General features: G+C 41.5%; 1 protein-coding gene across 2 annotated transcripts in view; it reads left to right on the top strand.

Moving 5' to 3' along the window:
* Positions 1–15,909, top strand: part of DAPP1 (dual adaptor of phosphotyrosine and 3-phosphoinositides 1) — a 49,553-nt gene that overhangs the window by 16,535 nt on the left and 17,109 nt on the right. The window contains exons 2-3 of one of the 2 annotated variants that reach the window (XM_059172344.1): positions 4,444–4,566; positions 8,363–8,496. In XM_059172344.1, coding sequence (XP_059028327.1) covers positions 4,444–4,566; positions 8,363–8,496 — 257 coding nt within the window. The remainder of the gene's footprint in view (positions 1–4,443; positions 4,567–8,362; positions 8,497–15,909) is intronic. The other variant, XM_059172350.1, reaches the window with a different exon arrangement.

Below are 15,909 nucleotides of genomic sequence, written 5' to 3'. Positions count from 1 at the left end.
TTCCAGTTCTAGTCTCCCAGTGGATGGATGAATCTGTTTTATTATTATTTTTTGGATCAAGCCAAATCAGGAAACTGTGACGGAGCTACAGTCTTCCTTAACAACACCCTTCACCTGGGTTCCTTCCAGGATTTGAGTTTGGTGGTGTATTTTTTTCAGGCTTCTATTTTATGCTTTTGCATACCTGTATATGATTGTGTGTATGTGTGGTATTGTTTGGGTGGAAAGGAAAGTTTTGTGGGTTTTTTTTTTTTTAATTAAGAGGTGTCATCCCGTACCTGTCACTAGTCCTCTAACTTAATAACGTGTTCTGGGACCCCTCGGCTTTGATGTGTGCGTGTACACAAACATCCTCAGTGATGCGTAGTGGGAGTGCACTTGGCTTCTGAGCAGAACAATTTTCAGGTGTTTAGGACTGCATTGCTCTTTGTTGCAAGTTAAGTATTCTGGGCACCTGGAATGCTTAACTTGCAACAAAGAACAGTGAACACCCACCACCCACGACCCCCCTTGGCACAAAGTGCTCATAGCACCTGACCCCTTGCCTTCATCAACAAAATGCTCTCAATGCCTTTTCACCCTCAGTTAACTTCTTACATAATCTTCTTTTAGGAGCTCTCAACTTTATTTATCACTTTGCTGCTGGCAGATATTTAGGATGGTTCCAAATTTTTACTCTCACCGACAAGTCTGCAATAAACACCTTTGTTCCTATTTCCTTCAGCTTATGTGTGAGTATTGCAAGAGGCTGACTCTAGACAGGAATCCCTGGTCACATGCCCTTGTTCGGCTCCCCTGTGCTAGATTCCCCTCCAGCCTTCTACCTTTCTACCAGCAGTGAGTGGTAATACCCACAGCCCTGTATTCTTCAATACCTAATACTGTCTAATTCTTCAATTTTAGCCATGCTGATGAGTAAAGAAAATACCACGTTGTTGTCTTAATTTACAGTTCTCTAATTAGTATTGAGACTATTTGAAATTCATATTTGCTCCTTTGTGAAAGACTCCCACTTTCTCTTCCATATGTGTACATATTTTAATTTTTACTACATATGATTTATAATTGGAAAAAATAATACACAATTTACAAAATAACTTACTGTCCTTCACGGCCTATTCAGATATTGGCTCATTCAAACAATGGCTTGATCTTTCTTCCTGGAACCATTCTCTGGAACGTAGTTTGCAAAGTACTTAGCTTACCCTCCTGACTAAATTAGTGGAGACTAGACCGGGGCTTTTCCATTTCTATTGCCTTTGACCTGCCTCGTATAATGCCTTGTGTAATGTGTGGCACAGATTTGAAGCTTAATAAATCAAAATTGGAATGATAAAAGATAGAGAAGGTTGTTATGAGAAAACTGTCAGCTTTATTTTCAACCTTTGGCTCTTTGTGGACACCGTCTTGAATGATCCTTACCGAAAGTGGACATAGACCTAGAAAGGACATGTAATGTTATTTGGATTTAGAGTCACTTTCCCAGAAGATACATTCATCAGAATTTCTAGGAAAGGGATACTAAACTCAACTAAAAGAGGAAGGTCAGATGTGGAAGAGCTCTTCGGGGAATGAGGATCCCATTGCCCCAGAGACATCTTGAAATGTGGGAAGCTGCCTGGTAGTCTCTGTCTTAGGTCAGCCCAGGCCCAGGACTCGATAAAACCCAACGGGATGGCAGTAGTGACTCAGCTAAGCTGTCAGCCAGAAACTAACCCGTGCTGAGATACTCCACATTCAGGACAATGTGATTCTCCCTGCTTTATGCTCAAGTGTTTCTTGTATGTTTATGATATATTGTTATGATTTGAAAGGTGAGCATAAAAAAATTCTTCGTGAAAACTGACATCCGGATATAATTACCAGAAGAATTCTGTAAATGTTTTCAACACAGACTTCAGATCTCACTGAAAAGAATCCAAAAAAATGTCCAAGCCCTTTATGTTTTAGAATTTCATTAATCAAGTTTTATCACTTCAAAGAAGTAACCTATTGGCTCAAACAGAATCTTACACCAAAGTGTTCATCCAAAAAGTAATTATTGGCATGATGTATTTAAGGACTTGTGACCTTGTGGAGATTTCACCTGTCAAAAAGAATTAGTAGCCAAACCTGGAGTATTTTTTATAGCTTCACTTTTAATTCCACAATTGTCCTTTTTCTATTGAGGCATAACTGATATACAACATTGTATTCATTCCAGATTCCAACTGTCCTTTGAAAGCATATTGTAATGAGAAAATTTGAACTTGTCTGAATCAGTTCAAGGAAGGGGAGGCTTCTTTGTGCATAAACAACTGAGTGATCCTATAGAAATGTTTCTCTTTGCCATTGCTTCCAGCCCACAAATACATTTCTAATACTGGATGGGGGCATCTGTGCCCCACAGAGGAAATATGCTAAAGAAAGATGTATTGGGAAATGCAGATTTAGAAAACAGATTGCTTGGAGACCTATGTAGAAACTTCCTTCCACAGATGGTCTTACATGGACTGTTTATTATCAGGCTAAAGTTTCATGCCAGAGGGATGTCCCAGTAGACGACAGCAGAAGCCCTCACCCTCAGAGTAGGACTCTTCCTTGAAGTTTTGTTTTTGTTTTTGTTTGTTTGTTTTTTAAGATTTTATTTATTTGAAATAGAGAGAGAGAGAGAGAGCACAAGTGGGGAGGGCAGAGGGAGAGGGAGAAGTCGATGCCCCACTGAGCAGGGAGCCTGAGGCATGGCTGGATCCCAGGACCCTGGGATCGTGACCTGAGCCAAAGCAGACACTTAACCGACTGAGCCCCCCAGGCACCTGTCTTCCTTGAGGTTCTTGTACACTATCCATTCATCTTCAATAGCTCTTCAGTAACTGGCATAGTTGACATCACTTGTGTAGTTGCCTATGACCCCTTCCTCTCCACTGCCCTGAGCTGGGGGTCCCTTGCAGGGGTGACTATCCCCTGTACCTAACTTCCCATTTTCCAAAAGAAACTCAAGATAATAAAAAAATTATATTTGAGGCCGAAGAAAATCACATTGATGAGAAGTAGCACAAGTTAAGGTTTGTGGGTCTCAGTGGTTTCATGTAACCACTACCATGTCCTGAGTTCTGATGTTTGCCAGGCCTGTTTCGGCCATTTCATGTGTGTGAATGTGAGTGGTACCCACAACTGCCCATGGGATATGGCTAGTGTGAATCCTGTTTTAGAAGTGAGAAAGCTGAAGCTCTGGCTGGTTACATAACTTGCCCAGGGTTGTGCAGCTGGTAGAGGTGTCTATCACCTAGATAGGACTCGAGTGAACCAACTCCAGGGGCCACAATCCCATCTCACCACACTGGACTGCCTCTAGCGAGTCATTTAAAAAATGTGTAAGATCTATGGGGAAAGGAGCAGATCAGTGTGCCTAGAATGCTCTTATTTCCACAGAGTTAGGAGGTGGGGGTTGTACTAGAATGCCTTCAGATGCATAGCTGTCTCTGAGGGGGAAACATGGGGAAATGGCTGACCTTGGTGTCCTCTGGAAAGAAAACAGGGGAACTGGGGATTCAGGGTGAGAACAGGGTTTTTACTGAGTCTTCTTTTTGAGCCACTTGGGGTTTTTTCTTCTACCATGGATCTACGTTACCTTTTCTAAAACAAACTTTTTAAAAAACATATAGATTGATTTGAAACTCCTTGGGACTTCTCTGGCTCCTCAGATACTTGTCAGTTTGAAACACGATCTGATGGGGTTTATGTGTCAGTATAAAACATTGGAATTCCTTGTGTTCAGCTTCATCTCACTGATGACTGTGGACTTCAGTATAGTAGCTCAGAGGTTTGCCAACACTGCAAAAAGCAGGACCATACTTGCAAAAGAGCTTGTGAGAGAGAGATCAAGAGAAAGAAAATTGGCCAAATCTTATTCTTAATGGTTATTTTTTTTTTAATTTAATTTAATTTTTTTTTATACACATATATTTTTATCCCCAGGGGTACAGGTCTGTGAATCACCAGGTTTACACACTTCACAGCACTCACCAAAGCACATACCCTCCCCAATGTCCATAATCCCGCCCCCTTCTTTCCAACCCCCCTCCCCCCAGCAACCCTCAGTTTGTTTTGTGAGATTAAGAGTCACTTATGGTTTGTCTTAATGGTTATTTTTGACTGGGACTTTGAAAAAAATCTTGCTAAAGGGAAGACCCTATCTCCAAATAAGGTCACATGCTGAAGTACTGGGATTCAGGACTTCAACATACAAATTATCAGGACACAGTTCAACCCATAACCTTGCTTTTCGCCAGTTTTCTCTACTTTCCCCTCAGCCCGGCCCAGAGAGTTCCTTGTCCTGATGTTTGGTCTCTGGGGTACCTGTGGTGGAGAACATGGCTGAGGTCATCTCTGAGAGGAAAACCCAGTAAAGGAAGAGTCGCATGTGGTGAGGCCCAAGTGAAAGTGTGGTTCTCTCCTTCCTAGGTGGTATCACGGCAACCTCACACGCCACGCGGCCGAGGCTCTTCTCCTCTCAAACGGATGTGACGGCAGCTACCTTCTGAGGGACAGCAATGAAAGTACGGGGCTGTACTCTCTCTCTGTGAGGTAGGACGCTGAGGAACTCTATGAATTCAACATTGTTCCAACTCTTCCTTACACAGGCATTGACTCTATCATCACACGCACATTGCCAGGTAACAACATTCTCACATTGCCAGAAAAAAATTCTCTTGACTCCTGGGAGACCTGCAGCTCTAAGGATTCCAAGGCCTGAATGGTGGACTATGAGAACTGTTCTTTCTCCTTCCCTCAGCAGGAAAGGAAACGGGAGAGCCTAAAGACACTGTATGAATTGTTTAGTGTCTCACTTACCTGATGGAGAAACTGAAACCCAAAGTGCTAAATTGTCTTTGCACCCCATTAATCATTGATAGAAACAGCACCAGAATCCAAATTCCTGAAACCTGGCCCGGTGTCCTCTTAATAGTTCTTGCTAGCCCTGGAAAATCAGAACGATTTGTGACTGTGCAACATTCATAATCACAAACTCAAGCAGGCAGTAAGGCAAATTTTAAGGTTGTTTTTTTTTTTTTTCTTTCTATAAATGGATTGACCTTTCTCCAAGCTCCACTTCCTCTGAGTGTTAATGGAATTAATGTGGTCCCTACACAGATCTAACCTGTATAATGGTCCAGTCCTTCCAGGGTCCTTCTCCTCCCCTGCTTCCTTCTAGCTGGCCTCTTGATCAGGGAAGCTGACCCCGCCCGGTGATAATTGGGAGGAGGCATTGGTTTTCGGTCAGCATCTGTCACCTTGGCCTCTGCGGGCATGTAGCAAGGCTTTCTGGGTTTATGGGGAGTTGCCTTCTGCTTAGACTGGGGATGTGAGGATCCATGAAATTGACAACCTCAAACGGTTACTGTTTTTTTGCTGTTCTAATAGCACCTCCATGTGCTCCTGAAAAGGTCCCTTGGGGGGCTCCTGAGTGGCTCGGTTGGTTAATCGACTGCCTTCAGCTCATGGGATTGAGCCCCAGGCCAGACTCTCTGCTCCTCGGGGAGCCTGCTGCTTCTCCCTCTCCCTCTCCCTCTGCCTACCTCTCCCCCTGCTTGTGTTCTCTCTGTCAAATAAATGAATAAAATCTTTTAAAAAAAAAAAGTGTCCCTTGATGTAGCACCCCTTACGCTGATCTGACATGAGGTTTTCTCTATTCTTTTCTGCCCCACATGGTCTAGGCCTCCTCGTCACTAACTCAACATCTACATCTACACTCCTTTACCTCTGAATCCTTTACCCTGAATCCAGATTAGAGACCATTTGGTTTTGGTTTTGTTTTTCTGTTTTGTTTTTTTTTTTTTTTTTAATCTCCTCTCCCTCTGATAGGGGCAAAGACTGGCTCCAAAAGTATTTCCCGAAATAATTGATGGCAGGTTTCTATGAGCTCAAAAGCCAAGAATTAATTTTCTTTTCTTCTCTTTGTGCTTCTGGACTTCCGTATTTTCTGTGCCCATAATGAATTACCCCAAACTCAGTGGCTTTAAACAACTCCATTGATCATCTCACAGTCTCTGTGTGTTGCAAGCCCAGGTGGTTTCTCCAGTTTCTCTGCTGGGGCTCCTGCCAGGCCGAAACCAAGGTGCCGGCTGACATTGTGGTTCAGCCGGGACTCAGAGTCCTCTTCCCTCGACCTCTTCTTTTTGGCTTCATTCCTTTTCATTCATTTCCTTACTGCTGTAGGACTGAGCTCCATCTTTTCCATGCTGCTATTGACCAGGGACCAGGGTCAGCCTCTGGAATCCACACACAGTTAGTTCCCTGCCAAGTGGCCCCCACAGGCAGTTCACAGCACAGATGTTTGCTTCCTTCTAGAACAGTCTCTCTGATCTCCTCTCCTGTGACCAGCCAGAAAGAACTCTTTGCTTTTACCAGGACTCTCACATGATTAGGTCAGGCCCACCCACACCATCTCCCTGTTGTCAGGTCAGCTAATGCAGGGCCTGAATTATCTGCAAAATCCCTTCAAAGTAGCATCTATACTAGCATTTTATTGAATAAATGGGAAAGGTTTATGTAGTCCAGGGACTGAGGATCAGAGTTGCGATAGCTAGCTGCCTGCCACATCATGGATGGGAGATGGGATAAATAAGAGGTCATGGAGAAAACACACACACACACACACACACACACACACACATTCATTAACATTTTTCATGTTACTCTGCTATATTTTGCTTAGAATTTTTCTAAATAACATTTTTGGGAAAAGTATTCATCAGACATGAAATTCTGCTCAGGTAGAAGCAAGAATGGTGCTTTCTCTGATAGACAGCTACAGGTGAAAATCTCATCAGGTCGTTAGGCTGCAAATCATTTAATGCATAGCTCTTCCCCAAATCACTTAACAAACCTGCGGGAGTATTCGATCAAAGAATGTTAACTTCTCACCTGTAGATGTCTCATGTGAGCAATTCGATCAGAAGCTTCTTACAAACAGGCGCATGTATATCCCATCTGTATAAAAATGTAAAATTCACCAATTTCCAAGACAAACACTTGGAAATACTTTCAGAAAACGAAATAACCACCAGCAGAGGTGACAGGAACCATAGACTGGCTCAGAAGACTGGCCGATTTGACTCGTTCCCTGGTTCACTCCCTTAATAATCCGTGTTTGAGAGCATCCGCTCTATGCCGACCACGGTGGTGAGTGTTGAGAAGGTTCAGACTTCGCTCTGAGGAAGTACAGCCTCATGGGGAGTGGGACGCTGCACAGGTAGTTGTCTACAAGGTAGAATGCAGTAACCCATGGGAAAGGAAGCAAGATCTGTGCTTGGAGGGTTGAGGAGAGCAAAGCAAGTAACTTAAGATGGAAGGGTCATGCAGTGACTGACAGAGTAGGTGGTATTTAAACTGATGCTTGATCAGAAACAAAGAGGACGCTGTTGCAGGTGAAGGGGACTGGGGGCTGTAAGAGCTAAGGGACAAGAGAAGAAACTTCTAGAAGAACTGTAGGTCCACTTGGCTTAGAGCAGCCATTCTTAGGGTGTGGTCCCCAGACCAGCAGCATCACCGAGAACATGTTAAGGGTGCAAATTCCTGGGCTCCACACCTTGGAAATACTGAATCAGGAATCCAGGGGGTAGGACCCAGAAATCTGGGTTTTAACAAGCCCTCCCGGTGATTCTGATTTCTGATGCTTGCTAAAGTTGGAGCAGGTCATTCATAGAGAAGAGAAGAATAGTGGGAGTCAAATAATGTATCTCTATGTAAGACACATAACATTTATATATATTATGTGTAATATAGAATTTATATATGCTTTCTATTTATATATGTAACTTATAAATAATACGTGATTTATATATTTATATATAACTATATATACACTTACAATTTAAAATTTATTTAGTGCTCTGCCTTATTCCAAAAGTGAGGTGGCAAATGACGTTGTAGGAAATTGTGTATTTTATTCAGTAGGCAGTGGAACCAGCATGGCAAAAAAGGGCAAATTCAGTGACAGAAACAGAATTCAGATGGACTCCCAAACAAGTAAGAGAGAAGAGCCAAAAAGAGGAGAACTTGGGGAGGGTGCGAGCTGCCATTTCTATCATTCCCTATTCTCTGCTGGTCTTAAATACTGAAGGGGGTTTTGGTCAAGGATAACTTTGGGTAAATCAGAGAATGCACGGGGAGAATCTCCTCTTGTCTTCTATTACAGTGAAAAACTGAGAAGAGCTCTGCCAAAAAAGCACGAGTACTTTAAAAATGCCAGTGGTTTCAATAGCTGCATTGTAAGGCTCAGTTTTTAGAAGAGTTTAATGGTGATGCTAATACCTAAGTTTATATTTCTCTTCTTCTTCAAAACCTTAAATAACCTTAAGCATTTCTTTTTCCCTTTCAGAGCCAAAGACTCTGTCAAACACTTTCATGTTGAATATACTGGATATTCATTTAAATTTGGCTTTAATGAATTCTCATCTTTGAAGGATTTTGTCAAGCATTTTGCAAATCAGCCTTTGATTGGAAGTGAGACAGGTAAGCAATGAACAGATAGAGACTTCAACTAGGAGACATTGTTTCAGGATAGAGGAGGGACAGGGAGGATTTCATTAAATAGTTGTACTTCTGTTGAATTATGTGCTTATGATACACAATTAGATATGTTTAGAAACAATTTTTTTCAATTATTCTGCTATATGTTACATTAATAAACTATTCATATAGTTTATTAATATATTAATATATAATACAAACATTATATATACATACATATATACATATATGTGTATGTATGTGTATATGTTTATATCAGTATCATCTTTGGGAAAAAAACAATGTGCTTCGTGCAAAGTAGATAGTTTTCTTAGAATGCGTCATTTAATGGATTGATATAAAATATTCAATTTTTTTAAAGTAGTCTTTTCACTTTATAACAATAAATATAATCAACAAAGAAAGAAGAAAGGCTGGAACAACTTTCTGATTCCTCATAATTTTAGTATGGACCATTTGCATATTGGGGAGACCCATAAAAGATAATTTTGAACATTTAAAAACAAAATTCTTACTTAAATTTCCACAAACATCACTGAATATTGCAAGTATTGACTAGAAATTGCTCTCTTGAGCAAGGCCTTTATTCACCATAAAGTTCTGTTTCTCTTATCTTGGCTTTTTAAGTTTTTACACTAGACTTAAAGATGGATAGAAAATTTTGAATTTCCCCGTTTGAGTGGTTAAAGTCAAACTAGAATATTGAAGTTTTAAAAACAAAAAACACGTGACCTTGGTATTTGAATTATCCGACTTGATTTTCTGTACCAGTTCCATAAAGTAAGCAGAAGATCACCCCTGTATTTGTGATACAGAATCACAATATTATGTGACCCGAGTGATGGTAACTCTCAGTTAATCAAAAGCTGGGCAATTCCAGAACTTGAGGCAGAAGAGGAACTCAAGACTTAGCAGCACTGCTGTTTTACCATGAACTTGTACATACTCATTTTCTGGGTAAACATGGCCAGTGGGCTTTCTGTTAACTTCACTGTGGTGGGGAGAGATGCCAGTGGGGAAGTCTCTCTTAAATTCACTGTGGGCCTGTTTCTGCTGTTTCTGTGGCCTGGATAGACCCTGAGATGAATCATACGGTATCAAGTGTAGACGAAAAGCACAGTGGAAACCACAAAATAGTTGCCTTACTTTATACTCACTGCACAAGACCTGTAATAGAATATTCCAAACTATGAACTTGAAGCTATAATTTTTTTTTTTTTTTCTGGTGGAAATTCTTCCAGTTGGCCCTGGAAGCTACCTCCTCATTTAACCAGCAATAGTTCTCATCACACATGGCAGGTGGGCCTGTATTATTTATTTCCATCGCTCCCAGCATTGGCAAGCTTTTCAGTTTCTCAAATCCCTTCACTTCCAACCCTCAGTTTTATTCACTTCTTGGTCACTAGAACTTGAGAAGAGACGTTTTGAAGCAAAAGACTTTGTTTTATCTGCCTCTGCTGTGTCCTTCTCCACGTCCCCCAGGTCCCGATATGTTGCATGACGCTTTGGGTGAATGAATGGATGAGTGGGTGGAAAACTGTGCGTGAGAACTCTGTGTTGCCTCAAAGCCATGAACAGTGTTATCTTGCAGCCTTCTTTCTTCCTCCAAGCAACATCAGTGTCCTTCTTTTAAACACTCCTCCTAGATTCTATTTTTAACCCTTTGGATCATTCTCGGTGCTCCTTCCTGAACTTTCTCCAAGTTAGAGAAAAGGTGCACACTCTAACCTATCAAAATGTTTCAAAACAACAACAACAACAACAACTTTAAGACCAAAGTGCATGTAGTGGTGTTTGGTTGAACCTTTCTGGCACAGGTCCAATCTCCAGCCAAAAGGATCACCTAAGATTTCGCTGAAGTATAGACACGTTGACATTGAATTCAGGACAATGAAATTTCCTGTAAATACATTAAGTTTCCCTGTTAATATGTCAGTCTAACTAAAGAAGGTTTACCATTAATCCATTAGGGATTATTAAAAAAAAGTATAATCCTGACTGCTGGGGTAGTTTTATCCAAAGCTAGTATTATTAACATTAACCATAACTACTTTATGTATTGCGCTGAAACTCAGGAAACTAAGATTTTTATCCTCTCTGCTGCACCTTCTCTGTTCCATCATCATCCAACAGGGAATTTGATATTATTCGAATGCCTGTCACAGGCTCTTGATGCTTAAGAGTCTGTACTTGGCTTACTAACTTCCAGCCTTTGAGTTAGATTCCACGGACTCTGAAATATTCCTCTTATCTGTCCCAGCCAGATGAAGGCAAAGCCACTGAGGCTGGGAACAAGGGGGAAAACCCATGACAAGTGAGTGTTCTAGTTTTGCCCCTCTGAGAGTAATAGGCCTCAGGAAACAAGATAACGTGCTGAAGTCATGATGACTCTTAAGCCCAGCAGATTTTCAGAAGTCACAGTCAGCACTGTGACCTGTGAATAACAGTGAATGGAAACCAGGATGCCACCTTCCAAAAATAGGTCTCTTCTTATTCATTTAAGTATTGGCTCCTGGTGTTTACCCGCAGTGATGGGGGAACCTCCAGGCTCATGGTTTCTTGTTCACCATCAGAGGAAGGGCAAATTCCTAAAGTTTTCATTCAGGTAAAGATTACCAGGGGAGGTATTTGCCTGCACGATGGATGAGGCTTGCAAGGGTTCTCACCTCCAGATCCTAGGAATGGAAAGGACTCCAACTGGGTATGTCAGTCCACTCCTTTTAGCCCAGACCCCCTTCAGGCCAGCATCCCCCTGCAGTGCATGGGGAGTGAATTTAAGAGAGACTTCCCCACACTTAATCTACTGGACACATTACCTCCTAGGGCAGCGGGGGGCGGTGGGGGGGAGAGAGGGGGAACCTCCAAAATAACCAATAGCCTTACACTTCACCTTATAGTCATACATAATATAGAGGGGATCCCAGGTTTTCCTTAGGCTCTGGGTCTTAAGAAAATCTTTGTATTGAGGAGACATAAAAGTGTTTACCTCAAGGGAAGAATACTATTTTGAGATATCCTTTTTCCTATTCTATTCCTATTCTCTACTCTTTAAACTCTGAGGATTTCTGTTTCCTCATTGGAAGAGTGAAGATTTCCTAAGCAAGATCTAAGCCCCCTGACAGCCTCAGTATTCTATTATTATAATTTCCCTTGCTATAATCTGCATTTAACCTTTCCAATCTCCATGAAAGTTTTTGTTCCCTCTAATTTCTCCTTACTGACACCCATAAATACTCTTAAGGTATTTCTGACTGTCAAATCCCAGTCATTTCCTAAGTATATCAGAGAGACATTTGACATGTTCTCTCCCTTTACTTTCCTCGGTGGCTCTTTCTGTTCTAACATATTGCATAATTCACTTAAAAAAAAATCTTTGCAAAAAAATTTTTTTTAAATCTTTCCATTGCTATGTAAATCTTATGAGAAGAAAGATGTTTGTCAGTTTCGTACCCTGATCCTTCCTCCCAGTAAGAGAATAAATGCTGCTAATTATCCACATTTCATCATTTCATGTTGGTTTCCCATTCATCCATTGCCCAAGGCTGCTTTGCAACGTGCATGGCAACACTGTAACCAGCAAACTTCCGACAATTAACTTTTACTTCCAAAGTTTATGTGGAGCGTCATTTGAAATGATGCTTTATGTTGTATGTATGGTCAGTAATGATTAAATTCAGAATTTGACTTTCATTTGTAATCATAAGCTTCTATGTAAAACTTCCTTCATATGTGTACATGGCTTCTAAAATTCAATTCAAATTAGACTTGGAAATTTGAGACTTTTTTATTAGCATGGATATGTTTGGTCCATTATCAATTTTTACTGTATTCTCTTGTAATTAGCTAAGTTTCATATATATAATCTTGAAAATTTAGACAGCATTTATTTTATTTTATTTTATCTTATTTGAGAGAGAGCACATGCATGCACAAAGGAGCAGGGGAAGGTGGAGGGAGAGGCAGAAGGGTAGAGGAAGAGAGAAAGGGAGAGAGAGAATCAGACTCCCCACTGAATTGTGGAGTGCAGAGGCCAATGCAGGACTTGATACCAGGATGCTGAGATCACAACCTGAGCCCAAGTCAGATGCTTAAATGACTGAAACACCCAAGTGGCCCTAGAGAGCATTTACTTTTATCCTTAAATATCCAAATATTATTAGAACAAAAATTACCTTTCCTATTACCTTTTGTTTCTATTAGAATACTTCTGTGTAGGGGCACCTGGGTGGCTCAGTGGGTTAAAGCCTCTGCTTTCAGCTCAGGTCATGATCCCAGGGTCCTGGGATCAAGCCCCACATCGGGCTCTCTGCTCTGCAGGGAGCCTGCTTCCCCCTCTCTCTCTCCCTGCCTCTCTTGCCTCCTTGTGATCTCTGTCTGTCAAATAAATAAATAAAAATCTTTTTTAAAAAAAGAATACTTCTGCGTATGAAATAGTCATACACAATGTATTATAGGAATTACTGTGCTGGGACTTTAATCACCTACCCAGCATGATACAAGTCAAGTGCTATGTTTGTGCTTACCCTTTATAATAATTGGTTCTCAGTTTTGAAGGTCCTATCTGGTTCTTTCTTAAATGTCAAATTTCCATTTCTCTTTTTGTCTTGATGTGGGGATTCCCAACCTCTTGATAACTGCTATAGTTATTATTATTTTATTTTGTAACCCCAGCCTTTTTACCCAGGTGGCATTTAAGAATAATGAAGTTAAAATTAATTGTAGTTTGAGACTTGTGTGACATTTCTGAAAATTATTGGTGACAACTCAGAATTCTGCCAAACCACAACCAAGAATCACTTCTTTAGCTTATGCTCACCAAAAAAGGAAATTTTCTTAGTTTGTGATGAGGTGTGTTCGAAAAAGGAAAAAGCAGGCAGGGCAGGAAAGGGAAGCAACATTTGTGGAGTGCTCATTGAGTTCCTAGCGTTCTATCAGACGTTTTCACATATATCAAATTCTTTTTTACTCTTCTGTACCACCCACCATAAATGTGAAAGTTGTCCCATTTTCAGATGAGGCGATCAAAACGTAGGCATTCTGAATTATTGGGGCAGGGGGCACCGCTGGCAGGCATCAGAGCTGCGAGTGGAATCCAGGCCAACCTTGCTCTGAAGCATAGGGGCTTTCCATTCACATCACGTCTCCTGGTCTACCAGTCACCTGGCAGCACGCCATCGCCGCGGCAGTGTGACCCCGAGTGGGTCTGGATGGAAAGATTCCCTGCCACAGTGACCTAAGAGAATGTCTGTAGGACATGGCGGGGCTCTCCCCGACTCTCTTCTTTTTTTTTTTTTTTTTTTTTTAAGATTTTATTTATTTATTTGACAGAGAGAGATCACAAGTAGGCAGAGAGGCAGACAGAGAGAGAGAGAGAGAGGGAAGCAGGCTCCCCGCTGAGCAGAGAGCCCGATGCGGGCCTCGATCCCAGGACCCTGAGATCATGACCTGAGCCGAAGGCAGCGGCTTAACCCACTGAGCCACCCAGGCGCCCCCGACTCTCTTCTTTAAGGTCTGTAATGATATTTTTGGTATGTGATGTAAAGAATGTGAATCAGTTTGAGCCTCTGTCTTTGTATTTACTGCTGTTCTCATTTTATTTACATGAATGGCCTTTTGAGAAATGATACTGTCTCAAGAGGATATCAAGATATCAAGAGGATATCTTAAAACAGAAAAAAAGTCAACTAGAAAACAAACACACAGAGGCCCATCTTATTTATGTCCCTCCAGAAAGGATACAAAACAGCCTCTATAAATACAGTCAGGTAAAATGAAATGTAAAGGTTGAATGGGAAGGTGGAAGAAAGGGAAACTGAGGCACAAAGACTTAATGGCCCCAGGAGGACAGTCTTTAATGGATAATGTACATTTACAGGAAACAGGACACAGCTCTGGTCACTCAGTGTCCTCGTACTTCTTACGCCTGCCTCGAGCCTGGGTGTTCAACTGGATTTATAGGCTATTATTATGGGAAGGGAGCCTACAGACCATCTCATTTTTCCTCTACAAATGAAGAAACTGAGGTCTGGTGAGAAATGTTGAGGCAAAAACACACATCTCCATTCCTCAAGCTGCCTCTTAAAGAACCCATTTTTTCGAACTTTGATCCCTGTGTATGCTGTCTTGCCTACCATGGAGCATATTTCACAGGCTGTAGAGAGTTTCCATTGGGTGGCCACCATGGCTGAGAATAATACCGTAAAATGAGTAAACACAAGAACTCCCCGTTCAACTGCTCACCAGCTGGATGTCCTTGGGCAAATTACGTAACCTCTCTGAGATTCAGTTTCATCATCTTATAAATTAGAGCCGATGATCTAATAGTTCATGACTTACTGGTGAAGATTGGATGGGATTAAGTATGTAAGGCTATAAAAATAATTTTTAACACGTCTTTCCATGAAGCAGTTTATGGTAATTCACTCCGTCGTATTATATGCAAGACCTCTACCTTCTTTGGTAGATCATGAAGAGTTCGTGAGGGATGATTGAATTTCTGTTTATCAAATGTTTATGTCCTCTCCAAATTTTAAGCCAGTTCCACAGTGGATTCAGATGAAAGGTTAGGTCAAGTGGCCGCTCCAAAGAGAGTGACCTGACTTGACGTGGGTATTTCAACAGAATCTTCCAACCTGGCTGACTGACCTGCCTCTCATTCCTCTGTATAGTTCTCCCTGGGAGACTGGACAAGGGAACTTAAAGCCCCTGTATATGTAAATGAACACAGTTTCTCCAGCACCATTTTATAATGGGTTCAAGTTCATCTGCTGAGCAGGTTGCAAAGACAAAAGGAGAAAGATCTCGAATATTCCTGTCACTCCCTCTGGAAGGCTCCTTCCCACCAGCAAGAGGTGACAGAGGAAACTGCCACAGATATGCCAGTTGCCAAGCTTGTTTTCTGAACCCGAGGGCAAGGACAAAACATGGATGGACGTGGTCCTATTTTAATTGAGCAAATAGGTATTGAGCACCAACTATGAGCCACGCTGTGATGCTACTGACAGTAGAGTGATGAATCAGACATCATTCTTACCCTCAAACATCTTACAGTCTGGCCCGAGAAACCTGGTGGGTAAGCAGGTGCTTTAGTGCATAAAAGAAATACCCTGAATAAAAGTTTCCCTTTTAAGACTGAAGGAAACTTTGGTGGTTCTAGGCACTTTCAGGAGGAGAAGCTTCCAGGTTATTGACGCTGCTCCAGGAAAGTGGAGTGTTTCTCTCTGCTTCCTTTTCTCCTGTTGATCCTGAAAATACATTAGCAACACAACACAATGGCAAGCTCCTAGGATTGAAGGGAGGCCCCTGCTCTGCTCCCATTAAATAACTTTTAATTAAAAAAAAGTTTCCCTTGTAGGAGCTATATGTGCTCTTGAGCTACTCTCTGTTGCAGAGATC

The sequence above is a fragment of the Mustela lutreola genome, chromosome 1, assembly GCF_030435805.1.
Source record: "Mustela lutreola isolate mMusLut2 chromosome 1, mMusLut2.pri, whole genome shotgun sequence".
NCBI classification, from domain to species: Eukaryota; Metazoa; Chordata; class Mammalia; order Carnivora; family Mustelidae; genus Mustela; species Mustela lutreola.
This window is presented reverse-complemented; position numbering and strand designations above follow the sequence as displayed.